At 48.6% G+C, this 27,423-nt stretch overlaps 2 protein-coding genes and 1 long non-coding RNA gene across 7 annotated transcripts in view; 2 read left to right on the top strand and 1 right to left on the bottom strand.

The window, feature by feature from the left end:
• Positions 1-18,400, top strand: part of LOC310851731 (snake venom vascular endothelial growth factor toxin HF-like) — a 55,864-nt gene extending 37,464 nt beyond the window's left edge. Inside the window, exons 2-8 of one of the 3 annotated variants that reach the window (XM_083754396.1) lie at positions 2,487-2,721; positions 4,925-4,955; positions 6,273-6,469; positions 8,094-8,173; positions 10,210-10,239; positions 13,491-13,553; positions 15,100-18,400. In XM_083754396.1, the coding sequence (XP_083610522.1) occupies positions 2,674-2,721; positions 4,925-4,955; positions 6,273-6,469; positions 8,094-8,173; positions 10,210-10,239; positions 13,491-13,553; positions 15,100-15,199 (549 nt within the window). In that variant the 5' untranslated portion in view covers positions 2,487-2,673 and the 3' untranslated portion in view covers positions 15,200-18,400. Of the gene's footprint in view, positions 1-1,972; positions 2,722-4,924; positions 4,956-6,272; positions 6,470-8,093; positions 8,174-10,209; positions 10,240-13,490; positions 14,009-14,148 lie in introns of those variants that run through there. The other 2 variants (XM_083754395.1, XR_014567794.1) reach the window with 2 other exon arrangements.
• On the bottom strand, positions 1,068-21,578 carry LOC310851842. Of its 3 annotated transcripts, none has more exons than XR_014567870.1 (2): positions 21,504-21,578; positions 1,068-1,331 (listed from the first exon to the last, which is right to left on the bottom strand). It is a non-coding gene; the product is annotated as an uncharacterized lncRNA (long non-coding RNA). The 3 variants fall into 3 exon arrangements; XR_014567871.1 differs by lacking the exon at positions 21,504-21,578 and adding an exon at positions 13,772-13,896; XR_014567872.1 differs by lacking the exon at positions 21,504-21,578 and adding an exon at positions 2,692-3,823.
• PPP1R13L (protein phosphatase 1 regulatory subunit 13 like) overlaps positions 21,053-27,423 on the top strand; it is a 52,956-nt gene continuing 46,585 nt past the window's right edge. The window contains exon 1 of the mRNA XM_083753745.1: positions 21,053-21,216. The gene's annotated coding sequence lies outside the window, so the exon portion shown is untranslated. The remainder of the gene's footprint in view (positions 21,217-27,423) is intronic.

The following is a 27,423-nucleotide window of genomic DNA, read 5'->3' as shown; positions in this document are numbered from 1 at the left end:
ACCACAGTTCAAGAAGGACACTGACAAACTGGAACGTGTCCAGAGAAGGGCAACCAAAATGGTCAAAGGCCTGGAAACGATGCCTTATGAGGAACGGCTAAGGGAGCTGGGCATGTTTAGCCTGGAGAAGAGGAGGTTAAGGGGTGATATGATAGCCATGTTCAAATATATAAAAGGATGTCACATCGAGGAGGGAGAAAGGTTGTTTTCTGCTGCTCCAGAGAAGCGGACACGGAGCAATGGCTCCAAACTACAAGAAAGAAGATTCCACCTAAACATTAGGAAGAACTTCCTGACAGTAAGAGCTGTTTGACAGTGGAATTTGCTGCCAAGGAGTGTGGTGGAGTCTCCTTCTTTGGAGGTCTTTAAGCAGAGGCTTGACAACCATATGTCAGGAGTGCTCTGATGGTGTTTCCTGCTTGGCAGGGGGTTGGACTCGATGGCCCTTGTGGTCTCTTCCAACTCTATGATTCTATGATTCTATGTTAAAGCAGTGTTCAGAGTCTTGGTGCTGACCTTTAAAGCCCTAAACGACCTCAAAGGCCCAGTATACCTGAAGGAGCATCTCCACCCCCATCATTCTGACCGGACACTGAGGTCCAGCACCAACGCCCTTCTAGCGGTTCCCTCGCTGCGAGAAGCCAAGTTACAGGGAACCAGGCAGAGGGCCTCCTTGGTGGTGGCACCCGCCCTGTGGAACGCCCTCCCATTAGATGTCAAAGAGAAGAACAACTACCAGACTTTTAGAAGACATCTGAAGGCAGCCCTGTGTAGTGAAGCTTTTAATGTTTAATATACTATTGTATTTTAATATTCTGTTGGAAGCCGCCCAGAGTGGCTGGGGAAACTCAGCCAGATGGGCGGGGTATAAATACATTATTATTATTATTATTATTATTATTATTATTATTATTATTATTATTGCAGTGGCTCTCAAACTCAGGCACCCCTTCGATTCCATAAACTCATGCCCCAGAGCCCCACCCACCCTATAAAAAGCATTATTCAAAATAGCAGATTCCACGACCCACTGAACAAGATAATAGCCCAATAAAATTCAAAGCAGGGAAGATTAATTGCATCTTTATTCGGATTCCAATCTAAACGATGTAGTTTAACTAATACAACAGCACAGATGAACTCAGTTGAGCGGCCCCCGCCTTTCAAAATTTGACAGTCATTTAGCAAGAGTCTTAACATTCCACATTATTGGGGACTAACTCGCTACTCAGCACATTCTCAATGCAATGAGTGGCCTTGATGAAGTGATAACCAGTTTCCACACGTCTGGCTTAATAAAGCCGCTTTAGCAGGGTTCTTCCCATCACCGCCTGGCAAATACAAAGGGAAGAAATGGAGGCAGCGAGAGATTTTACTTTCTTGGGCTCCATGATCACTGCAGTTGGTGACAGCAGTCACGTAATTAAAAGACACCTGCTTATTGGGAGAAGAGCAATTACAAACCTAGACAGCATCTTAAAAAGCAGAGACATCACCTTGCCGACAAAGGTCCGTATAGTTAAAGGTCCGAAGTGAGAGCTGGACCATAAAGAAGGCTGATCGCCAGAGAATGGATGCTTTTGAATTCTGGTGCTGGAGGAGACTCTTGAGAGTCCCATGGACTGCAAGAAGATCAAACCTCTCCATTCTGAAGGAAATCAGCCCTGAGTGCTCACTGGAAGGACAGATCCTGAAGCTGAGGCTCCAAGACTTTGGGCACCTCGGGAGAAGAGAAGACTCCCTGGAAAAGACCCTGATGTTGGGAAAGATGGAGGGCCCAAGGAGAAGGGGACGACGGAGGACGAGATGGTGGGACAGTGTTCTTGAAGCTGCCAGCATGAGTTTGACCAAAGTGCGGGAGGCAGTGGAAGACAGGAGTGCCTGGTGTGCTCTGGTCCACGGGGTCACGAAGAGGCGGGCACGACTAAACGACTAAACAACAACAACAAAGCAGGGTTCTTAAATCACCACTTCCAGCGCCCCGCGGTTAATCCCGCCCCCAGGGGGCGCCACGACCCGCTTTGCGAACCCCCACTCTGACCAACGCACAACACTGGCACCGCCCTCCTTTCAGATGCCACAAGACTCTTCCACCTGCTTGGCCACAGGAGCGCCCCGTGTGCGTGCGCCAAGACGCACGCAGGCGCCGCTGCCCGTGCCAGGGCGCAGGGATTCTTCCCTAGCCTCTGCTAAGTTGCCCCCCCCCCCCGCCTCACCCCCGGTGCCCTGAGCACAGACAGAGCCCTGAAGAGGCTCCAGCTGGAGCTTCGACGGGGGGGGGGAGCCTGCCTTTGAAAGCCCCTCCTTTTTCCAGCTGGGGTGGAGCTCCAACTTTATTTCCTTCTCTCCAGGACATGCCCTGATCCCGCTTCCCTCTGCCCCTTCCTGCCCCCCCCCGCCTCCCAGCCTCCCCCCCCCCCCAACACTCTTGGCCAGCCTCTCCCTCCCTCATTTCATCCATCCTCTTATTTGCTTCCAACTTCCAGGAGAAGCGGGTCAGAAGAAAGGTCTCTCTCTCCGCTGCCACCCATGGAGCGCCCGGTCGGTGCCACCCGCTTGTCCCGCTCCGGCTTGTCTGATGCCCTCCTCTGCTGACTCCGGAGCTGGGCGAGCCTGGACCTCGCTGTCCCAGCACCCACCGTCCGCTCCTCGAGCAGATCCAGGACGAAGAGGATGCCAGTCCCTGGGTACCTGGTGGCAATCGCCCTCTTGTGCGCTCAGGTAAAAAGAGCCTCCGGGTGGCACCGGGTGGGGTCTGGAGGAGGAGGGAAAGGCGCGGGGCTCTCTCCCAGGGCTCGGGGCTCCTGCATGCCCTCTTCAAAAAGTGGAAAAGGGAATAAAAAGACCAGCCTTCCCCCCAGCACGAAGGTCTTGCCATGTGTCCCAGGAAGCCTCGCCTCGCTGTTGCCGTGGGCAGAGCCAGCGGGAGACGGGTGTTAAATTCCCCTGAACTCTCCAGCCTTGCGTATTTTTAAAAAATACATCTGGGGGTGCAGAGAGTTTGGAAGGAGGCAAGAAACTATTTCTGTCCCAGGCAGAGCGCGCCGTGGTCCTTGCAAAGCGGGGTTTTTTTGGCAGCAGGGACACAGATTTCTTCTCCGTATGGGGATGAATCAACCCGGCGGGCATTCATTAGCGAACGTTTTTTGTATTTATTAGACATTATTAATTTCATTGCCTTATTCATCGCCTCTGCTAATGAGCCTCCAGCGAAGGGCAGCTCTGCGCCTGTCCCGGCCAGAAGGTATTTTTCATATTTAGCTTGAATTCGCCTTTTCTTGTTTGGTTTGGGTCCTGTCCTCCGGATCAGCCGAAACGAGATGCGCTCCATCGTCTAAGCGACAGCCAAATATGCCAAGTTAAAAGTAGGGGGGAATATGGCACACCGCCGCGCCCCAGTAATATCCCTAGAAGCGGCAGAGAAACCAACAAATTCAGCGGAGGCAAAACAGCTCGAATTGATTCGGATGCCTGAGAAAAGAAGGCCTTAAAAATATATTTATTTACTGTTATTTATTTACCATATTTCTGTCCCACCTGTTTCTCCAAGGAGCTGCGCCTGCATCCCTCCCGTCCTCATTTAATCCCCACAACAACCCCGCGAGGTAGGTTAGGCTGAGAGGCAGCAACACGGTCGAGTGGGGGATTCTAACCACTAGGCAAAGCTATTAATTTATTTAAGAAATTCCAGGGCAAGACTCTCTCTGCAAGTGGACATGCGCACGTTCAAAAGCATGGCGAGACGAGCTGTAGCCTGTAAATAAATGAATTAACGCCGTTTTGCCCAGATATTTAGAAAGCTGGTGCGAGTTTTAATCTGTTTTTAGCCTGTTCAACTTTTTGAAAGAATTATTGTCTCAGTTCTTCTTATTGCTAATTTCATTGGGGTTTTTTTTTTGCAAACTGCTGTCAATCTCTCTTTTTTTAATACAATTAAACGGTGTATAAATTTTATGGAATAATAAAATGCATAAAATGATTATAGACAATAATTTTTGCCCCCGAAAACCAGCCGATTGATTCCCTTGAGCTGAAGCTAACTTTCAATTGTCTTGTAGCGGTGGACCGCCATCTAGTGGCTATCCCTGGTAAAGCAGCTTCTAGATAGTTTTAAAAGAACTGCTTTAGAATTAAGGTCTGCCTACAATAAAACATCAAACATTTAAAACATCCCTACACAGGGCTGCCTTCAGTTGTCTTCTAAAAGTCATGTACAGTGACTCAAACTTGGTTCTCAAACTTAATCCGTTCCAGAAGTCCGTTCCAAAACCAAAGCGTTCCAAAACCAAGGTGCACTTTCCTATATAAAGTGATGCAAATCGGATTAATCTGTTCCATACTTTTAAAAACAACCCCTAAAACAGCAATTTAACATGAATTTTACTATCTAACGAGACCACTGATCCATGAAATGAAAGCAATAAACAATGTACTGCAGTCACACGACCAATCAATTAGTAGCTGAATTGGGTTTCACACAGTCACAAAACCAAAACAAGAAAAGCCACAAAAACAAAAATGCAAAATAGCAAAAACAGACAGACCTCAGCATAACACTCAAATCGGAAGCGTTACACTCAAAACGGAGCATGTTTGGCTTCCGAAAAATGTTCGCAAACCAGAACACTTACTTCCAGGTTTGCAGTGTTTGGGTTCCAAGTTGTTTGAGTATCAAGGTGTTTGAGAGTATCAAGGTGTTTGAGAACCCATGTGCCACTGTAGTTGTTTATTTCCTTGACATCTGAAGGGAGGGCATTCCACAGGGCAGGCGCCACCACTGAGAAGGCCCTGTGCCTGGTTCCCTGTAGCTTCACTTCTCTCAGGGAGGGAACCGCCAGAAGGCCCTCGGAGCAGGACCTCAGTGTACTATCACAGACCCCACCCAAGGGTGCTCCTTTCTAACTGGTCCTCCTTTCACTTACAGCCGGTGTTGACTTCCGAGCAGCCAGCAGGAGGTGAGTTTCATGACCCCACCTTCCCCTTTCTGAAAAACTCACTGCCTTCCCCACATGGAAAAGCCACAACCTTCCAAATTGCAGAGTTTGCACCCAGTGGCAAACAGCGTTTTGTTCGCCAGCTACAGCCCCTTTCGGACAGAGATGACTTGGCCACTGAACTCCAGGCACTGGTAACTTTCAGGCTGGATTACTGCAATGTGCTCCACGTGGGGTTTTACGTTGGTCCAAAATTGAAATGTCAGTTGCTCCAAAATGCTTCGGCCAGATTACTGGCTGGTGTTCCATTTAGATTTTATAAAAAGGTAAAAGTAAAGGGGGACGCAGGTGGCGCTGTGGGTTAAACCACAGAGCCTAGGACTTGCCAATCAGAAGGTCGGCGGTTCGAATCCCCGTGACGGGGTGAGCTCCCGTTGCTTGGTCCCTGCTCCTGCCAACCTAGCAGTTTGAAAGCACGTCAAGGGCAAGTAGATAAATAGGTACCGCTCCAGCGGGAAGGTAAACGGCGTTTCCACAGGGCGGGCACCACCACTGAGAAGGCCCTCTGTCTGGTTCCCTGTAACCTCACTTCTCGCAATGTGGGAACCGCCAGAAGGCTCTCAGAGCTGGATCTCAGTGTCTGGGCTGAACGATAGGGGTGGAGACGCTCCTTCAGGTATACTGGACCGAGGCTGTTTAGGGCTTTAAAGGTCAGCACCAACACTTTGAATTGTGCTCGGAAACGTACTGGGAGCCAATGTAGGTCTTTCAAGACCGGTGTTATGTGCTGTCACCAGTCTGGCTGCCGCATTCGGGATTAGTTGCAGTTTCCAGGTCATCTTCAAAGGTCGCCCCACATAGAGAGCATTGCAGTAGTCCAAGCAGGAGATAACTAGAGCATGCACCACTCTGGCGAGACAGTCTGTGGGCAGGGAGGGTCTCATCCTGCGTACCAGATGGAGCTGATAAACAGCTGCCCTGGACACAGAATTGACCTGCGCCTCCATGGACAGCTGTGAGTCCAAAATGACTCCCAGGCTGTGCACCTGGTCCTTCAGGGGCACAGTTACCCCATTCAGGACCAGGGAGTCCCCCACACCCACCCGCCCTCTGTCCCCCCAAAAACAAAATTTCTGTCTTGTCAGGATTCAACCTCAATCTGTTAGCCGTCCATCCATCCTCCAACCGCCTCCAGACACTCACACAGGACCTTCACTGGTTCTGATTTAAAAGAGAGGTAGAGCTGGGTATCATCTGCATATTGATGGACACCCAGCCCAAACCCCCTGATGATCTCTCCCAGTGGCTTCATATAGATATTGACTGTATGTTCTGCAGTGGTGCCCTTCGAAGAGGTCTGGAGCCGCAGCTACTGCCGAGCCCGGGAGACCCTGGTGGACATCCTGAGCGAATTCCCCCACGAGTCTGAGCACATCTTCAAGCCCCCCTGTGTCCCTCTCTGGAGATGTGCCGGTTGCTGTGGAGACGAGAGCCTGGAGTGCATCGCTGTGGAGACCCGGACCATCGACTTGCAGGTGCGCCGGTGGGGAAAGGGCTGCTGCCCTGCCCCAAGTCCTAGAACCACAGAGGCATCACGGAATTGTAGAGTTCAAAGGGACCCCCAAAGGTCATCCAGCTCAACCCCCTGCAAAGCAGGAATCGGACCTTTAGCCCTTCCTTAACACCGTCACCTTGCAGAGCTCTGGTGGTTTCCCTCAACCTCACTCCACTTATTGCAGTGACTGGCGTCTGCTCAGGGTCCCAGACTCACAGTTGCTTAGTTACATGTAAAACCAGAGGCACACTTAATGCTCATAGTACTGTACGGTTGGAAGGGATCCCCCAGAGGTCATGTAGCCGACCCCCCAAGTCAATGCAGGAATCACAACTAAAGAACTCATGGCAGATGAACCTCCCAAGCCTTGCAAGGAACGGTTGAGGTAGCTGAAGAGGAGACTGAAAGGTGATATGATAGCCATCTTTGCATGTCTGAAGAGCTGTCCCATGGAAGAGGGGAATTAGCTTGTTTTCTCCTGCTCTGGAGGGTAGGACTCGAACCCGTAGCTTTGAGATACAAGACAGGAGATTCCGACTAAACCTTAGGCAAGACGGTAAAGAGCTGTTCAACGCCGGGGAAGGTGATGGATTCTCCTTCCCTGGAGGTTTTAAGCAGTGGCTGGATGGCCATCAGTCATGAATGCTTCAGTTGAGATTCCTGCATTGCAGGGGGTGGGCCTAGATGACCCTTGGGTGCCCCTTCCAACTCGGTGATTCCACGATGGATGCCAATGGGTCAAATCCATATGACTTTTTCAACCTCCCCCCCCCCCCCGCATAGGCCGGTCCACCATCCCTCAGACCATGTGGTGGGCTGGATTATATATATATTCTTTTTTTTTATTTCGGGATTTTTACATACATTATATTATCTCCTTCCAATTTTTAAATTTCCTATACATTTTTTCCCTTCCCCTCCCTTCCCACCCCACCCCCACCCCCATATCCATATCCATTGGAAGGGTTCAAACAGTTATCCTCAGCCACGGGCATAGTGTCTTTCATTTCCACCGAATGTCTTTTGTCCCAGTAGTTTTTAATCCATTGAAGACAGGGGTCCCATCTGTTCCTTATCGTGGTGGACTTGACCTTCCACGTTGTTTCCTGTGACATGACTACGACAATGTCCAACTGAACAAGTTCAAAAAAATAACTATTCCATGCCTCTACTGTCCATTTTCCTCTATCTTCCCAACCTAAAGCTATCGTTGCCTTTCCCGCTGATATCATAGCTTTGAAGGTAAACTGGTCCCCTTTCTCTATAGCCGTGTTCCCATTGTCATGTAATCAAAGTCTATTGAAAGCTTCACTTTAAACAGTTCATTAATAACCTTTAGGATTTTATTCCAGAATTCCTTTACCGCTGGGCATTCCCAGTACATATGGGGAAAACATCCCTTGGCTAGTTTAGTGTATGACTAACATTCGATCTGACCCAGGATTTGGCAAGAAGCCTAGCAGGCACGCGAGGGTATGTCCAGCATGCGAGGGTATGCCCAGCACACTGTCTCCGCCGTCTAGTGGGGCAGGTACCCGAGGAGGACGGGAGCTGGAGTGGGGGCAGCTGGTGGAAGGTGACGTGTCCCCCTTCCCCCTTGGCAGGTGGTCCGAGTGAGCCCCATCCTGGGCACGACGCAACAGGAAGAAATGAAGTTTGTGGAGCATACCCGTTGCTCTTGCAGGTAAGACAAAGGCCAAGCAGAAGCCAGCTGGGAGGTTTGGTGCGGAGGGTCTGCAACTGGATGTTGGGTGTGTGTGGAGGGGCATAAAGGGTTCCGCGACCAGAAGGAGGAGGAGTATCAGGAAGAGTGGAATAAATTTAATGATTATCTAGTTAAAATTGTTAAGTTAAATTAATTGAAAATAGCTTGCAGATACTTAATTGGCTTAGGATTTTATTTATGTGAAGTGATGAATTCATATGTTTAATTCCACAAGGTGAAGATTTAAGGATGTTAATGTTTAAGTTAAATTTCATAAGAATTGGGATTTGGAAAACCGTTAAAAGGACATGCAATGAAATTCAACCAAGGGGAAGCGAGGAAGTCACTTAACTTAATTTTCAATAAGGCTATGATTTATGTTTGTTTGTCTTGTTTGTTTGTTTGTTTATAATATTGTGAAAACCCCCCAAAAAAATTGGGGGGGGGAAGGGTTCCATTTCATGCCACAGCTCATTCTTGCTGCACCCCAGAACCTATTTCCCAAACCGCAGCTCATCCCTATAATGTACGGTGCACTTGTAAAAGTGCCCCTGAGCACGTGCAGAGTGTTTCCCCCCCCTCTCCCATATCTACCCATTCCCTTAATTTTAGAAAATGTGCATTTGGGACTCTTCAGGGGGGGGGGAGGAGGAAGGAGTGATATGGTCAAAGTTTATAAATAAGTATGGTATCGGATAATCTGAAAGCTCAACCGAACACTCAGGAAATGGACAAATTGATGCAGACTGGAGAAGGATCTAAAGACCTTCACGGAGGAGGTCAAGAAATTGAAAGTGCAGAAATTCAGCGGGGACAAAAATGATTGTGCTCACAACAACGTATATTGGTGGTTCAGTGACAATGATAAAAAGAAGAACAAACAGATCCGGTAGGCGCTGTCCGGGTTTTCGCAAGGGCCAGATGACACGTCCTCACAGGAGAAAAGGATCATTAGTTGTTAATTTGTCTTCTCATAATTTAACTAGAGCAGAATTAAGTATATTAAAGCCCTATACAGCCTAGGACCCTCGTACCTACGGGACCGCCTCTCCTGGTATGTCCCACGGAGGACCTTATGGTCTTCAAACAAAAACATCCTGGAGGTCCCGGGCCACAGGGAGGCCTCAACCAGAGCCAGGGCCTTTTCAGTACTGGCCCCGGCCTGGTGGAACGCTCTGTCACAAGAGACTAGGGCCATGCGGGACTTGACATCTTTCCACAGGGCCTGCAAGACGGAGCTGTTCCACCAGGCCTTTGGCCAAGGCGCAGTCTGACCCCCTCCTTCGGTAATCCTCACAGAACTCTAGCCCAATGGTTGCCATTAATTCAATTTGAACTGATTTTATAATGAACTGATTTTAGAATATTGTATTATTTTACTGTTGTTAGCCGCTCTGAGCCCGGTTTCGGCTGGAGAGGGCGGGATATAAATAAAATATTATTATTATTATTATTATTGAGAAAGGATTGGGTCTTGTACCGACATCAGGCTATTCTGCCTTCCAGACTTGTGTAGATATTCATAAGATCATTCGTCAAATCACACTTAGAGCATGTTTCGCATGTGTGGCATGGAGGAAGTGGCAATTTCTCGTCTCCCTCTCTCATAAGACTAGAACTCATGGACATATAATGAAGCTGGAAATTCAGGACATATGTAGGAAAGGGCTCCTTTCACACAGCACAGAGTTAGACCATGGAACTCACTGCCACAGGAAGCAGGGATGGCCACCCGCTTGAATGGCTTTAGAAGAGGAAGAGACAAATTCATGGAGGATGCTGGACTAGTTGGGCCATTGGCCTGATCCAACAGCCAGGCTCTTCTTAGTTCCTTGTGGAACCTCCAGCTGCAGCGGCAGTCTATCTACATTCCTAGGTTCTTAGGGATATTTGGCCACTTCGAAAACAGGATGCCGGACTGGGTGCTTTTTCTATGGGAGGCACACACACCAGATCAGCTTCAACCAATCCATCCGCTTCCGCTTGTGTAAATATATGTTTTCCTCTTTTTCCAGGCCTCGGCGGAAACGTTTGAAAGGTGAGAGGTAAGTGGTAAATAATAATAATAATAATAATAATAATAATAATAATAATAATAATAATAATAATAATTTATTATTTATACCCTGCCCATCTGGCTGTGTTTCCCCAGCCACTCTGGGCGGCTTCCAACGGAATATTAAAATACAATAACCTATTAAACATTAATAGCTTCCTTAAACAGGACTGCCTTCAGATGTCTTCTAAAAGTCTGGTAGTTGTTGTTTTTCTCTTTGTGGGAGGCCGTTCCACAGGGCGGGCGCCACCACCGAGAAGGCCCTCTGCCTGGTTCCCTGTAACTTGGCTTCTCACAGGGAGGGAACTGCCAGAACAGCAGAACTAACCATGAAAACTCTTTAAAACATTCGGAAGATAAAATAAACAATGAAAACACGCATCAACATCTATTTGCCTGGTGCCAGAGTTCAGGTGCTGCCACACTAAAATATTTACTTCTTTACAAATGTGGAATGGGGTCTTATGTGGCAGCTGGAACAGGGCCACTTCCATAGATCGAAGCGGTTGAGGGGGAGGTACCTGGGATAAGGAGATCTCACAGGTGAACCGGTCCCAAATTGCACAGGGCTTTATATATTAATAGCAGCACCTTGAATGTGGCCATTGGGAATCAGAGCAGATCTCTGAGCACAGGTGTTGCCAAGGCTACCTTCCTGCCCAGGACCGGATTTAGGTTTTGATGAGGCCCTAATCTCCTGAAGGTAACGGGGCCATTTATATGTCCAGCTGTCCTTTGTCAACAACAAATTGTCGCTGTTTTTTGTGTTGAATATATACTATTTGGTAATTTATGGCCTAATATGTATCTAAAGGGACACGGGTGGCGCTGTGGGTTAAAGCACAGAGCCTAGGGCTTGCTGATCGGAAGGTCGGCAGTTTGAATCCCCGCGACGGGGTGAGCTCTCATTGCTCGGTCTCTGCTCCTGCCAACCTAGCAGTTCGAAAGCACGTCAAAGTACAAGTAGATAAATAGGTACCGCTCCAGCGGGAAGGTAAACAGCATTTCCGTGCGGTGCTCTGGTTAGCCAGAAGCGACTTAGTCATGCTGGCCACATGACCCGGAAGCTGTACACCGGCTCCCTGGGCCAGTAAAGCGAGATGAACGCTGCAACCCCAGAGTCGGTCACGACTGGACCTAATGGTCAGGGGTCCCTTTACCTTTATCTTTAATAGGTATCTAAAGCCATTTGCACATAACAAAATATGTATTTTATCAAAGCAATTGATATGGAAATGAGCAAACCAATGATATTTTAGGGAGCAGCCTAGCAGGCGGGGCCCATGACTTACATCATTTGTTGTTGATTAGTCGTTTAGTTGTGTCTGCCTCTTCGTGACCCCCTGGACCAGAGCACGCCAGGCACTCCTATCTTCCACTGCCTCCCGCAGTTTGGTCAAACTCATGTTTGTAGCTTCGAGAACACTGTCCCACCATCTCGTCCTCTGTTGTCCCCTTCTCCTTGTGCCCTCCATCTTTCCCAAAATCAGGGTCTTTTCCAGGGAGTCTTCTCTTCTCATGAGGTGGCCAAAGTCTTGGAGCCTCAGCTTCAGGATCTATCCTTCCAGTGAGCGCTCAGGGCTGATTTCCTTCAGAATGGAGAGGTTTGATCTTCTTGCAGTCCATGGGACTCTCAAGAGTCTCCTCCAGCACCAGAATTCAAAAGCATCCATTCTTCAGCGATCAGCCTTCTTTATGGTCCAGCTCTCACTTCCATACATCACTACTGGGAAAACCAGAGCTTTAACTATACGGACCTTTGTTGGCAAGGTGATGTCTCTGCTTTTTAAGATGCTGTCTAGGTTTGTCATTGCTTTTCTCCCAAGAAGCAGGCGTCTTTTAATTTCATGACCTACATAACACAAAACACCGTTGCTGGATGTAGGTTTTATTTTATTTGTTTTTTATCTTATATTTTGCAAGTGTACATCCAATTTCTTTTTCCTTTAATTTTGTTTGGGACCCCCAACAGAGTGGGGCCCTAAGCTATAGCTTGTTTAGCTTATATGTACATCCAGCACTGTTCCTGCCAGCAATTGTGCTGCAGCGTTCTGGATCTGTTGCAAGAGAAAGTAGAGTGCAACTGCGGTAATCCAGTTTTGATGAATCGAATGCATGAATCACTGTGGGGGGGGGGGGGGAGTGAAGCTGCCTTTATTGCCCCATAGAAACAGCTCAGTGCTCCCAATTCACCAGGGAGAACCCCCTTTTCCCCATCTCTGTAGGTGCCTCCTTATAAACAGTTGGATCGCTAGATTTACCTGTCTCTCCAGGGACATCCCGAAAGCCGTTAGGGAGGTATTTTAATATGCAACGGCTGCAACTCATACTTTGGTGGCAAAGGGGTGGAAGGAACAGGAAGCCCCGACAATAACGAATTGGCATAACAAGCTACAATAATTTGCTGTAATGGTGCAGTTGACAAATAGCCTGGGAGGCAATTCAAAACAAAAATTTATGGAAAAGTGGGATAGATATAAGATATATGTTCAAAAATACAGCAAAGGTTTGCTATCTATGCTAGCATTTGATTGACGTTGAAGACTGAGTTGAGAAATGAGACCAAGGGTAAAGAAATATACTGGGGACGCGGGTGGCACTGTGGGTTAAACCACAGAGCCTAGGACTTGCCGATCAGAAGGTCAGCGGTTCGAATCCCCGCGACGGGGTGAGCTCCCGTTGCTCGGTCCCTGCTCCTGCCAACCTAGCAGTTTGAAAGCACATCAAAGTGCAAGTAGATAAATAGGTAGCACTCTGGCAGGAAGGTAAACAGCATTTCCGTGCGCTGCTCTGCTTCACCAGAAGCGGCTTAGACATGCTGGCCACATGACCCGGAAGCTGTACGCCGGCTCTCTGGGCCAATAAAGCGAGATGAGCGCCACAACCCCAGAGTCGCCATGACTGGACCTAATGGTCAGGGGTCACTTTACCTTTACCTAAAGAAATATACAATAATAAGAGTACATTCAATTGTAAAAAAGGAATATACAATGGGATAGACAGGAAGTCCAAAGTGTTGGTACAGATATGACTTTTTTGTCCTTTTTTCCCCTTCCTTTTTTGTTACCTTTAGGTATATAAACTTTGTATATAAATTTTGTAAACATGTTGAAAATTATATGATAATAAGCATTGTACTGTAATACGATATTCTTTACCGATATAACGTAATAACGTTAATAAATAAATAAAACTGCCGAAAAAGACAAAAAAAGATTTACCTGTCTCTCCTTTCCCCAGGAGCCACCGGATTGGGCCCAAGAGGAGACCCCGGGAGCCAAGCCTGACGCCTTTTACACCACTGTAGGTACACGAGAGCACGGTGTCTGCGCGGCAGTTGGCAACAATAGGAAAGAGGGGGACAAATTGCCTACATTTAATGCAAAAGCCTGGCATCTCCAGATTAAAAATAAAGGTCCATTGGGAGAACGTGATGGGAAAGACTGAGAGCGGCTGCCAGCCAGAGTAGACAACATGGTTAGATGCTCTGACCCAGGTGGTTTCATAACATTATTCCTTACTTGTAAAGCTTCTCAGGTGTCCTAGGAGATTGAAAGGTCAGGCAAGCCTTGCCTGCAGGCTCTCGATCGAAAAGACGCAAGAGGAAAGAGGAATGGGGAGGGCAGAGGAAAAGTAGCGAGCTCAGTTGCCAATGCTTGAAGTTACATACTCAGAGCAGTACAGTCTGATCTGGAGGGGCACCGTGCTTTTATGAGCATATTTCACACCCGACCAGCATCCCTTAGTTCTCTAGATCAGTGTTTCCCAACCTTGTGCCTCCAGATGTTTTTGGCCTACAACTCCCATCATCCCTGACCACTGGTCTTGCTAGCTAGGGATGATGGGAGTTGTAGGCCAAAAACATCTGGAGGCACAAGGTTGGGAAACACTGCTCTAGATGATGGGGCCAGAGCATAACCCCCCTCTGGCTTCAGGATGGATGGAGGGAGAGAGGGCAATGTTACGATAGGGTTAGCAATGTCCTGAGCTGCCTGTAGGTACCGCTGTTGCTTCAGCCCTGGCTATTTAAATCAGGCCTTTATCTCCCCAATTTTCCTCTCCTGCAGTGCAGAATTCTGTAAAGTCAGCAGGTCTGATGGGGACTGGTACCTTCAGACCTCTCCAGTGTAATAAACGAAAATCTGCCCTTATTTCCTTATGGGGGACACAAGAGCCCTTATAGAGTCCTTTGCAGGTTCTCCATCAGTCGGAGAAAAGAACAGAGGCCAAACAGAGAATATTGAGAAGCAAAGCAGCTCATAAGCCTGGTCTTTATTGATCTGTTGCAACAGGGTGCTCCCCTCACACGCAGGAAAGGAGGAGGACCCAGAACAAAGGTGTGCCTGCCCTTATATAAACATTTTAAATTGCCCACCCTGGAGTCCAAGACCACCTCCAGACACATCATACCTACATCACAGAAAAGGCAGTCTACAGCAGAAATCTGAGTGCGTTGTTTACCTCCTGTCTGGCAAGTTACCTGTTAATGGTTACTTGATTGGATACCCTGGGGAGCCTGGCCAGTCTTTTGTAATGATAAATACTTAGTTCCTGAGCCAGCTCACAGGCTCACCCTATTCATACCCTTAAGACAGGATTTGTGATGGAAAAGACAATGGGGAGGCTTGTCCATTTTCCTTTGACCTTGCAGAGAAATCATTGGGTCAGTTTGGGAGTCAAAATGGTTTTCAGGGCTGTTTTCCTGTGCTGCTTCAGACATGTGGTTTATATATCTTTATGTACGTGTTTGCTTGGTACATTTATGAACATTTATTATCTATATAAGACCTTATTTTTTTTATTTCACCAGCATCACCCCCCAAACCTGTTGCATGTGGTTTTATTTCAGCAGCTGCAAACTCCCCGGCACGGGGAGACCAGAGGCCCAGCACAGAGACCAAGAAGAAGCCGAGAATTTGCCCCTGTCCGAGAGAGACATTCCTGTCTGAAGTCCGGACGCAGGCAGGGCTGCCTTGTTCCCAGCTGCCCATGCAAGAATGGTGGACAGAAAAGTCCCTGCAAGGCCCAGTCTGGGGGCTGCCCTATGTGGGGGCTGGGGTCAGGGGCTGCCCTTTTCTGGACGCTGATGCGATCGGGAGACCCTCCATCTGCAGAGGGGTGGGGCAGACGTCCGCTGACTATCCATTAAAGAGTCCTGCTCCCTGACTGGTCCCCAGACATGTCTTACAGACTTCCCTGATCTGCTCCCCGCCAGCTGTTTCGAACTCAGAACTCCAAAGAGAGGACCAGGTTGGGGTGGCCGGACCGTGGCATGCCTACGCGTTTCCCCCTTCTTCTGATGACCCAACAAGGCATGTTTTGTTTCTGCACTAAAAAAGGGGCCTTTTGCAAAGCATTCCTGCCCTCCACCCCATCGTTGCCTCCCTCCCTCCCTCTTTTATTTATGACGCATCGTTCTTAGGTCTAAAACACATGTCCAGGCATGCGTCTCGCGTGTGGCTGTATGTGTGGAAGTGAGTGTTTGTGTGTTCACCCAAAAGACGTTGCATTGGCTTCCATGCACTCCTAGCATGAAAGAAGCCGCAGCTTTTTGCAAATGTTGTGTTTTTAAAATAGCATTTTCTATGCCCCACCATCAGGGAAAAACCCAGTGCTTACTTTTGAAACAGGATATGTTATATGGGCTGACCGAAATTGAGGCACTTCAAACCCCAGATAAGTGGGAGTCAGCTTTGGCTACTCAGTGGTGGTGAGGGAAAAGCACTCTGCACATGTGCAATGATACTCTTTCTATTATTATTATTATTATTATTATTATTATTATTATTATTATTATACCATATATTTCAGTTTATGTCTTCATTAGCCTCTCATCTTGCAAGTCAGCCTTCCAAGTGCATTAGAATTACTTGAGCAGCGTTGAAGGGCACTGAAGCACACCTCATTGATATTTCTTTTTAGCCACTGGTTTATGAAGCCACTCACACCTCCTTCATTTCCTCGACGAAACACCGCAGAGCCTTTCCTTCCGCACTGCCGAGAAGCCTGCCTTTTGAAGTGCCTTGGAGTTAATTGTACAGCGCTAAACTGCATTGAAGTCTGCTGCGTGTTTCTTTCAAGCACCGACAGATGGAGCTGTTGCTTTCCTTAGCCCTGCTGTCAGCGATGCTCTGGGGAAGAGAATAGCACTTTTAAAAACTAGGCCCCGAGAGAGTAGGACTCCTGTGCCAGGAGATCCTGAAGTGTAGAAGGAAAGTCGGCGGTAAGCCTAGGTGTGGCACTGGTACCCTTTTGGTTATTATGGCCACAAACCACTTTTAAAAAACACACCCACCTGTATGGACAAAACAGAGGATTATATATTTTTGCATGCATGCTCTGTAGATGGCTAAGAACAGATTTACCACCTGAAACACCACCTGCAAGTTCTGTGCGGTGGTTTGATTTCATTTGATACGTGGGATTACAGAGGATAAGACTTACCCGTGACTATCAGTGGCTAAGAGCCACAACGGCTATGTCCCGTCTCTACGGACAGAGGCCTTAATTCTGAATACCAGGAGGGGAGAACGTTCTTGTGGTCAGATCCAGTTTCTGAGCTTCCCATTTGAGCACCTTGTTGGCCACTGTGAGAACAGGATGCTGGCCAAATTGGCCATCGACCTACCTGGTCCAGCAGGGACTTCTTATAGAGCCTCCAGGTCTAGAAGCAGTCTACCTGGGTTCCTAGAGGTATTTGGCCACTGGGAGAACAGGATGCTGGCCTGAAACAGGATGCTGGCCTGATCTTATGGCCTTACGACTGCAGAGCTTAAACAAACTCAAAGGGTTTGTGCATGTGTTGTGTCTTTCAACCTTTATTGGGAGTTGGGAAATAGATTGAGGAAGCAGAACGAGACTGGGATGTTCACTTCCTTTCTGGCTCTATGTAAATCCTGGATGCGGGTGGCGCTGTGGGTTAAACCACAGAGCCTAGGACTTGCCGATCTGAAGGTTGGCAGTTCGAATCCCCTTGACGGGGTGAGCTCCTGTTGCTCGGTCCCTGCTCCTGCCAACCTAGCAGTTCGAAAGCACGTCAGAGTGCAAGTAGATAAATAGGTATTGCTCCAGCGGGCAGGTAAACGGCATTTCTGTGCCCTGCTCTGGTTCGTCAGAAGTGCCTTAGCCATGCTGGCCACATGACCCGGAAGCTGTACGCCGGCTCCCTCGGCCAATAAAGCAAGATGAGCGCCGCAACCCCAGAGTTGGTCATGAATGGACCTAATGGTCAGGGGTCCTTTACCTTTACCTTTAAATCCTGGAGATCAAACCACTTGCAAAAATTATATCCGTGTCTACGGGAAAGATATGTCACAAAGTGATAGATTTTGTGGTTTTCGGCGTGTGGTTTTGATGTTCCGATCGAGTGAGCCGGTTGTAAAGGTGAGCTTTATCTGCTTCCTTTTCTGGACTGTTAAATCTTCAAGAGTCCGACTGTGATTCATTCGCCTCGCCCCAGTTATGGCCAAATAAATTCTCTCTCCCTGCCGATGTTTGCTTTACAAAAATGCACATGGATATTCTTAAATGTAAAGTGAAAAAGTTCCCAGGCACTTTTCGAGGGGTGGGATGGGGGGGGGGATTTCCTGATTAAGAGGCAGTGTGGTGTAGTGGTTAGAGTGTCAGAGTAGGACCTGGAAAACCAGGTTCTTATGACTGCAGAGCTTAAGCAAATTGGTAGGGTTTGTGTTTGTGCGTTGTGTCTTTCAGTTTTTATTGGGAGGTGGGAATCAGATTAAGAAGACAGAATGAGACTGGAGTGCTCACTTCCTTCCTGATTCTATGTAAATTCTGGCGATCAAACCACTATTAAAATTTTTATCTGTGTCTGAGGGCAAGTTCTGTGACACAGTGGTTGCTTTTGTGGTTTCAGACATGTGGCTTTTTATGTTCTGATTGATTGAGATGGTTGTAAAGGTGTGTTTTATCTGTTTCCTCTTTGGGGCTGTTAAATTTACAAGAGTCCGACGGTGATTCACTCACCTCTCCCCAATTATGGCCAAATAAATTCTCGCCCTGCTGGTGTTTGCTTTACACAAATGCACATGAGTATTCTTATTTACAAAAAATCTGTTTACAAACAGATACCCCCCCTTTTTCCGGCAAGTGTTTCAAATTGTGGGTGTCGTTGGATTTCGGGATTTAAAAATTATTTTTTTTAATGAAAAAAGCATTGGTGCTTTGCTTTGCTTTGACTCCATCCTATAGAAAGGTCACCAGACATTTTTCTATAGACAGCTTAAAGATTTCTTTTTTCTTTTTTAAAGAAAAAAAAACAAAAAAAGAGAATTCAGCTTTCAAAAAAGTTCCCAGGCACTTTTTGACAGTGCGGTGGAGGGAAATTTCCTGATTAAGAGCCAGTGTGGTGTAGTGGTTAGAGCGTTGCACTAGGACAGGGGTTGGCAACCTAAGGCCCGTGGGCAGGATCCAGCCCAACTGCCTTTTAAATCCGGCCCACGGACGGTCCGGGAATCAGCATGTTTTTACATGAGTAGAATGTGTCCTTTTATTTAAAATGCATCTCTGGGTTATTTGTGAGGCATAGGAATTTGTTCATCCCCCCCCCCAAAAAAAATATAGTCCAGCCCACCACATGGCCTGAGGGATGGTGGACTCTTCCACCAATCTTAATTCCGGCTTTTGGATTCATCCAGCCCAGCCTTTCGCATGATGAATTCTGCATATAAGTTAAATAAGCAGGGAGACAAAATACAGCCTTGTCGTACTCCTTTCCCAATTTTGAACCAATCAGTTGTTCCATATCCAGTTCTAACTGTAGCTTCTTGTCCCACATAGAGATTTCTCAGGAGACAGATGAGGTGATCAGGCACTCCCATTTCTTTAAGAACTTGTCATAGTTTGCTGTGGTCGACACAGTCAAAGGCTTGCATAGTCAATATGATATGATAGCCATCTTTAAATATCTCAAGGGCTGTCACATGGAAGATGGAGAAAGCTTGTTTTCTCCTGCACTGGACGGTAGGACTCGAACCCGTGGCTTCAAGTTACAGGAGAGGAAATTCCGACTGAACATCAGGAAGAACTTTCTGATTGTAAGAGACATTCAGCAGTGGCACCAACTCCATTGGCGGTTTTTAAGCAGAGGACGGGTGCCAGGGATTCTTCATCAGTGATTTCTGCATTGCGGGGGGTTGGGCTAGATGACCCTGTGGGAACCCTTCCAAATCTATGATTCTAAGTTAGCCACCCTCTTATTAAGGATGGAGCCAAGTTGCAGGGAACCAGTCAGAGGGCCTTCTCGGTGGTGGCGCCTGCCCTGTGGAACTCCCTCCCACCAGATGTCAAAGAGAAAAATAACTACCAGACTTTTAGAAGACATCTGAAGGCAGCCCTGTTTAGGGAAGCTTTTAATGGTGAATAGGTTATTGTATTTTAGTGTTTTGTTGGAAGCCGCCCAGAGTGGCTGGGGAAACCCAGCCAGTTGGGCGGGGTATAAATATATTATTATTATTATTATTATTATTATTATTATTATTATTATTATTATTATTATTATTACCAAGGTGAAGCCCTGGAGGGAATCTGGTGATGGACTTAATCTTAATCTTCAGCAGGGGAGAGAAATGCCAAGCTGGCAAGGCCAGGAACCGCTCCTGGCTTGGCTGCTACATTTCTGCTTTCGGGGAGAGGCGCTGCTGACTCGAGGGCGATTCCCGGCTCTCTGGACCGGTTTCTGCGCTGCAGGCGGCCAACCTTGGCTAGAAGGAGCCGGAGAGAAAAGGCTGGCATTCCAAAGCCATGTGTCACCCGGCGGGCGCGGGGGCTGCTGGGAGTTGTAGTCTTCTCCCCCCTCCAGCTGGAGAAGTTCCCTGGTGGGCTGCCTTCACCTTTTCTCTTTCCCGATCCTCTCCTCGGTTGTTTTAGCTGGCCCCCACGCCGCCTGCCCTCCACGTGCCAGCTCATCAGAGACAGTGATGTGGCCTCTGAGCATGGGCAAAGTACTTTTGCCCCCTCCCTCCAGGAAATCCAGGGCGAATCAGAATGAAAAAACAACAACAGGGAATGCAATTGAAAGAAGTCGGTGTTTATAATAATAATAATAATAATAATAATAATAATAATAATAATAATAATAATACAATTTTATTTATACCCCGCCCTCCCCAGCCAAGACCGGGCTCAGGGCGGCTAACAATCAATAATGATTAAAATACAACTTTAAAAACAAAATTAAAATACAACATTAAAACCCATGGGGGGGGCGCGTGTTGTACCCCCGTATCCACACCTTAAAATAAGCGCCCTCCATCCCCCGACAGACCAGCAGCAAGAATGACTTCAGACACACACCCCCTAAAGAAAAAGAGAGGGGAAGGGCTTGCGGGGACAGCCTGGGCACTCTGCCCATGCTCAGAGGTCTCCCTGCAGCGTCGGTCCCCCAGAGCGCCGGCGGGCCTCCAATCGGATCCCACTGCGCCCCGTGTGTGTGTTTTAAATTTTTATTGATTTTATTAAATAATACAAGAATGTCAAAAAAAGAGACACATTTCAAACATATGCATCTAAAAACACAATCATTCACACATTGTTAAACAATATTTAGAAAACAAGAAAAATTGGAAACAAGAAAAATTGGGAAATGGAAAGATACTTTGCGTAAACAACGCTTGCACGCAAACATGCATTGCCATGCCACAAAATACCCAAAACACCAAATGCAAATCTTTGTGCGTGTGAACGGCCCTAATAATCCGGTTCAGGGCAGGACTACCAGTCCCAGAATGCAGCAGGAGCCGCTCCGGAGCTGTCCTACCTGTTGGACGGCCAAGGGAAGCCGCGGTGGGCGGTGGGCGGAGGCAGCGGGCAGGGAGCCCGACCTGTTCCGGGGGAGAGGCGTGGGGCGCACGGCGGCGGCGGCGGCGGATCAGTCCCAGGAAGAGCCCCGACGGCGGCGGCGGCCGGAGCCCCCCCGGGAGAAGCACCAGCAGCGCCCGTTCAGCCCCAGGTCGGTCCGCGGAGGGCGAGGGGACGGGGGCAAAGTTTGGCAAACTTGGCCAAACTTGGGGAAACTTGGCTAAACTTTGGGAAACTTGGCTAAACTTTGGCAAACTTTTCCCTGTAAGCGCCCAGCCGGGGTCGAAAAGCCTCCTTTAGGTGGGGGCGGCCAAGGGTTTGGGGGGCGCGGGTCCTTCACCCCCCCCCCAAAAAAAACTTCCCCAAACTTTGCCAGGCGGGGACTGGGCGGAGGAATGAGGGTCCCCCCTCCCCAAAGCCGTCCAACGCGCCTCCTACCTCTGCGTGGGAAACTGCTGCTCTGCGTTTTTTTGCCGCTTTTGGGGGGGGTCTTGCCAAGATGTCCCCATTTTCCGTCTCCCCTTTTCCTCTCCTCCCTGATTCTCTCTCTCTCAGGGAATCGGATCCGCCTGTCTCCAGGGCACCGCGGCGGCTGGAGGTGGGGGGGGTCGGCCGGCAGGCGGATCCGATTCACGCCCGGGCTTGCTCTCGCCCTGCGCTGCAGACATTTTGGGTGCGATTATTCACCGCTGCAGAGCCAGGCAGGCAGCCTCAACCCCCCCCCCCTTCCACCAAAGACTGGAGGGGAGCGGGGAGGGAAGGGCCGCCCTGGAATTTGACTTGGAAGAGAGAACGCACCCCACCCCCCCGCGCGCAAAAAAGAGAGATTTATTTATTTTGTTTTGCAAAAAAGATGTTTGCCAAAAGAGAGCCTAGCCTCCCGGGTTTCTTTTCCCCCTTCTGAGTTTGCAAATTTCATCCTCTCCTACTTTTGGCAGCTGGTACATTAGGGTGGGGGTGGGGGTGGGAAAGGAGGTCTGCGGTGGAGAGCTGCTTGGCATGCAGAAGGGTGTCCCGGGTTCAGGGGCACGGGTGGCGCTGTGGGTTAAACCACAGAGCCCAGGACTTGCTGATCAGAAGGTTGGCGGTTTGAATCCCTGGGTGAGCTCCCATTGCTCAGTCCCAGCTCCTGCCCACCTAGCAGTTTGAAAGCATACCAGTGCAAGTAGATAAATAGGTACCCCTCCAGCGGGAAGGTAAACGGCGTTTCCATGTGCTGCAACTCTCTATGTTCAGGCGCTGCCCCCAAAACCTCAGTCGGCCGTCTCCCCACCCCCTGGCCTGATTTCTTACATACAACCGGCCCAGCGTTGTCTCTGCCTGCCGTGGGGCTCGGACATCACCCCTAAAAGGGTCTGCCAGCCTCTTGCACTGGGCACCAGCCGCCACCACTCTCCCGATGGGGCCTTGGCAAGGGTGGCTGCCCTCAAGTGCCCTGCAAGTGGCACAACTCTGTGTGTGTGTCATAGGGGCACAAAACAGGCCCCAAATCTCCCTTGAATATTGTGTTGTCGTCAAAGAAGCTTCGGCGAGTGATACATGGAATAAGCAGGGTAGGAAGGGACGCCTAGGGTCATCCAGCCCAACCCGCTGTGATGCAGGAGTCCCAACGGCAAATGACACACACCGGCAGCTAAAAATATTTCACGTTTTCTTTGCTGCGTGAGAAGGTGCGGCTGCGGTTTCACCGGAGGCTTGGTGTGGGCAGCTGCCCAGGCAGAGGGTGTGGCGGGCGGCGTGTTCTCCTGGGCCTGTGCCCAGCTGCCTCCAGTGGCCCCGTGCCACGTGAGGAAAGCTTCCAGTGGCGAAGGCATTGTGCGATAATTGGGATAATCCGTACGTGTAAAAGATGGGCATGCCCGAATCTGCCTTGGGTTATCCTGATCCATTGTTAATGGCGCTTTACCCAACATGCAGGGTCCCTGCCCCTCCCTCTCTCACGCACCCTAAAAAAAATGGGGGTTGACCACCTGTAAGCAGCACGAGGGGTTCCTCAGAGGTAAAGGGGGGCAGGGGGGAACAGAGTGGAGGAAATATGCATTTATTTCTGATATGTGTGATTCAGTGTAATAGGAGGATGGAGCAACCAAAACAGTCAGGGAGACCGAGAGACTAGGAGAAAAAGGGTTGTGGCATTTTGGACTCTTTAGTTTAGAGAAAAGGCAAGTGATACTTTTTAACCATTAAAGCCCTATATGGCCTAGGACCCTTGTACCTACGGGACCGCCTCTCCTGGTATGTCCCACAGTCTTCAAATAAAAACATTTTGGAGGTCCCAGGGCACAGGGAGGTTAGGCTGGCCTCAACCAGAGCCAGGGCTTTTCTGGCCGTGGCCCCGATCTGGTGGAACGCTCTGTCACAGGAGACTAGGGCCCTGCGGGACTTGATATCTTTCCGCAGTGCCTGCAAGATGGAGCTGTTCCACCAGGCCTTTGGCCAAGGCACAGTCTGACCCCCTCCTTTGGTGATCCCCGTAGAACTCTGGTTGCAGTTTGATTTTGAATTGATTTTAGAATATTGATTTTAGAATGCTGTGTTACTTTTATTGCTGTTAGCCGCTCTGAGCCCAGCTTCGGCTGGGGAGGGTGGGCTATAAATAAAAGTTGTTGTTATTATTATTGTTATTATTATACAACAGAAGTTTATTATAAAGTAACGCGTGGCCTGGGGGAAGTGGGCAAAGAGGATATCCCCCCATATAACACTAGAACCCGTGTTCATCCGACGAAGCGGAACGTTGGAGGATTCAGGACAGAGGAGAGATAATGACTTTGTCACGCGGTTAAACTGTGGAACTCTCTGCCACAAGAGGCAGTGATTGCCTGGGTGGCTTTAAAAGAGGACTAGGCAGATTTGTGGAGGAGGAGAGGGCTCCTGTGCTCAGGGTTTCCTTTGCGGCATCTGGGGGAACAGGATGCTGGACTCGATGGGCCTGATCCTGGAGGCCGTTCTGTTGTTGTTATGATAGCCTTGGCTGGCCCAGGCTGAGCTCAAAAGAGCTGAGGCTTTCAGACAGATAAGCTAATGCATTCCTGGCTCTGCGAGTTCCAAAAAAAGGAATCTCCTTCCCTCCCGTCGCTGTTGAAACTGGTTCCTCCTCTGCTGATAACCTCAATGTCACCCTTCCCTTCTCCTGATCACGTGGCTTCACACTCAGACCGTAAGGCCAGGATCTGCGGGATAGCTCAGTCGGTAGAGCACGAGACTCTTAATTTCATGGTTGTGGGTTCCAGCCAGACGCGGGGCAAAAAAGATTCCTGCATTGTAGGGGATTGGACTAGATGACCCTCGTGGTCCCTTCCTACTCTTCGATTCTGGGGTTTCTATGATGCATGGCTAGCTAAGGATGTCAGGGGACTCCTAATGGACCATGGCCAGCCCCCTTGGTGGTGGGTCTATGGGTGAGGGTCAGCCTGCAGGGCTCCTGGTTTTAATGCCAGCTTTGCTGAAGGACTCAGTCGCAGAGAAGGCATCTTTCTTACCTTGACTTTAAGATCTGCTTTGAAAGCCTTGCTTATTATTCCACCACCAAGTATAAGGCACGAATATCCATCGCTCATGAAAAGGGCCTTCTTGGTGGTGGCTGCGTGGTTGCTGGAAAAGCCACGCAGCAAAGACTCTGCTGAGTTTTTGACCCCGGTGAAAACTTGCCTCTTCCTCTAGGCTTTTAACGATGCAGAACCCTGAGGTTTTGGGCTACTAATTGGCAGGGGTGAGAAGGAGCGGTTAATATTGTTTCAACAGTTTTAATGCTTCAGGTATGAGATCTGCGGACGAAGGGCAGTATGCAAATTATAATAATAATCAGGGCTTTTGTCAGCCGGAACTCACTGGAACTTGGCAACTCTCAGGTGGGCGGCATTGCCATTCTAAGAAAAATATTTCTAGAAAAAATTCTAATAATAATAATTCTAATAATGATGATGAAGAATAATCTAATAATAATAATGATGAAGATAGATCAGGCCTGTGTTATGGGCAAATGTGGTTCTTCCCAGGCCACCGATCCTAATTTTCACCCTCCTTGAGTATTCTTCCCTGGTTGGGAAGTGTCCTTCAGCTCTGAATCTACCGTATTTTTTGCTCTATAAGACTCACTTTTCCCCTCCTAAAAAGTAAGGAGAACTGTATGTGCGTCTTATGGAGCGAATGCAGGCTGCGCAGCTATCCCAGAAGCCAGAACAGCAAGCTTTCGCTGCGCAGCGATCCCTCTTGCTGTTCTGGCTTCTGAGATTCAGAATATTTTTTTTCTTGTTTTCCTCCTCCAAAAACTAGGTGCGTCTTATGGTCTGGTGCGTCTTATAGAGCGGAAAATACGGTATCTCCTGCTCACTTGGCTGGAAGACAGAGAGAGCCTGTGTGTAAGTGTCTTGTCGAAACTGGCCTACGATGCCAAAGTGAAATTCAGCGCCTCGCCCTCTTTTCGCCTCTGGCCCTGCCCAGCGCTGGCATTCGGCCCCCGGAACATTGCCCAGGAGGGAATTTGGCCCTCGGGTTCCCAATCCCTGTGTTAGATTTTGTATTCGATGTGCCCGGCCCTTGCGTGATGAGAAGGTGAGAAGCAAAGAGAATGAACAAGTAGGAATAACTCCTACAGATCCACAAGGAAGTACACCTAAGATTGCTGTCCATGCATCCTTAGACATGAAATGAATAACAATTATTATTTTGTTATTTATTAAAGCTGTATGCCGCCCTTTGTCCGGAGATCACAGGGCGGTCTGAGGCAGAATAATACAAAATAAGAACACACGACAATGCGAAAAAATTTAGATATGATGTAAAAAAGCCAGAAGGAGGAAGGAGGGAAGTCAACTCTTAGGAGTAAATGTAAATGTAAAATGTAAAACAATATTTGTATGTGTAGTATGTAACTGAAAAACCAATAAAGATCATTATAAACAAAATGAGAACACAGAATACATATGAAAACAAACCAATAATTACACACACCCCGCAAACTCATTTTAAAAGCCATAGAATATTAATCAGCTGAAAGACTGGTTGAAGAGGAATGTTTTTGCCTGGCACCTAATGTTATGTAATGAAGGTGCCAGGCCAGCTTTCCTGGGGAGAGCATTCCACAGATGGGGAGCCGCCGCAGAGAAGGCCCTGTTCCTTTGTTGTCACCCTCTGGACCTCTTGAGGAGGAGACACACAAAGATGGGTCTCAGAAGGTGATCTTGGTCCGGGTATATTCATAAGGAAGAGGTGGTCCTTGAGGTATTGTGGTCCTGAGCCGTTTAAGGCTTTATAGGTCAAAACCAGCCCTTTGAATGGGGCCCGGAAACTAATTGGTAGCCAGTACAGTCAGACCAGGATTGGTGTAATATGCTCAAACTGTCTTGAGCAGGGGTCAGCAAACTTTTTCAGCAGGGGGCCGGTCCACTGTTCCTCAGACCTTGTGGGGGGCTAGACTATATTTTGAAAAAATAAATAAGTGAAGGAATTCCTATGCCCCACAAATAACCCAGAGATGCGTTTTAAATAAAAGCACACATTCTACTCATGTAAAAACACCAGGCAGGCCCCACAAATAACCCAGAGATGCATTTTAAATAAAGGGACACATGCTACTCATGTAAAAACACACTGATTCCCGGACCGTCCGTGTGCCAGATTTAGAAGGTGATTGGGCTGGATCTGGCCCCCGGGCCTTAGTTTACCTACCCGTGGTCTTGAGCAACCTGGCCACAGAATTCTGTACAAGCTGAAGTTTCCAAATCATCTTCAGGGGCAGCCCTACTAATAACACATTGCAGTAATCTAACCTTGAGGTTAAGGGACGCGGGTGGCGCTGTGGTTAAACCACAGAGCCTAGGGCTTGCCGATCAGAAGGTCAGCAGTTCGAATCCCTGCGACGGGGTGAGCTCCAGTTGCTCGGTCCCAGCTCCTGCCAACCTAGCAGTTCAAAAGCACCGCAAAGTGCAAGTAGATAAATAGGTACCGCTCTGGCGGGAAGGTAAAGGGCGTTTCTGTGCGCTGCTCTGGTTCGCCAGAAGCGGCTTAGTCCTGCTGGCCACATGACCCGGAAGCTGTACGCCGGCTCCCTCGGCCAATAAAGCGGGATGAGCATCGCAACCCCAGAGTCAACCATGACTGGACCTAATGGTCAGGAGTCCCTTTACCTTTAACCTTGAGGTTACCAGAGCATAGACAACAGTAGTTAGGCTATCCCTGTCCGGATAGGAGTGCAAGCTGGGCCACCAGCCGAAGCTGATGGAAGGAACTGAGGCCACCTGAGCCTTGAGCGACCGCAAAGGATCCAGGAGGACCCCCAAGCTGCGAACGTGCTCCTTCAGAGGAAGTGTAACCCCATCAAGAGAAAACAAAAAAAATTCCTTCCAGTAGCACCTTA

This window comes from Podarcis gaigeae, assembly GCF_964106915.1.
Source record: "Podarcis gaigeae genome assembly, chromosome: 8".
Classification (NCBI taxonomy): domain Eukaryota; kingdom Metazoa; phylum Chordata; class Lepidosauria; order Squamata; family Lacertidae; genus Podarcis; species Podarcis gaigeae.
Note: the sequence above shows the minus strand (reverse complement) of the source record. Positions and strands in the feature narration are given on the sequence as shown.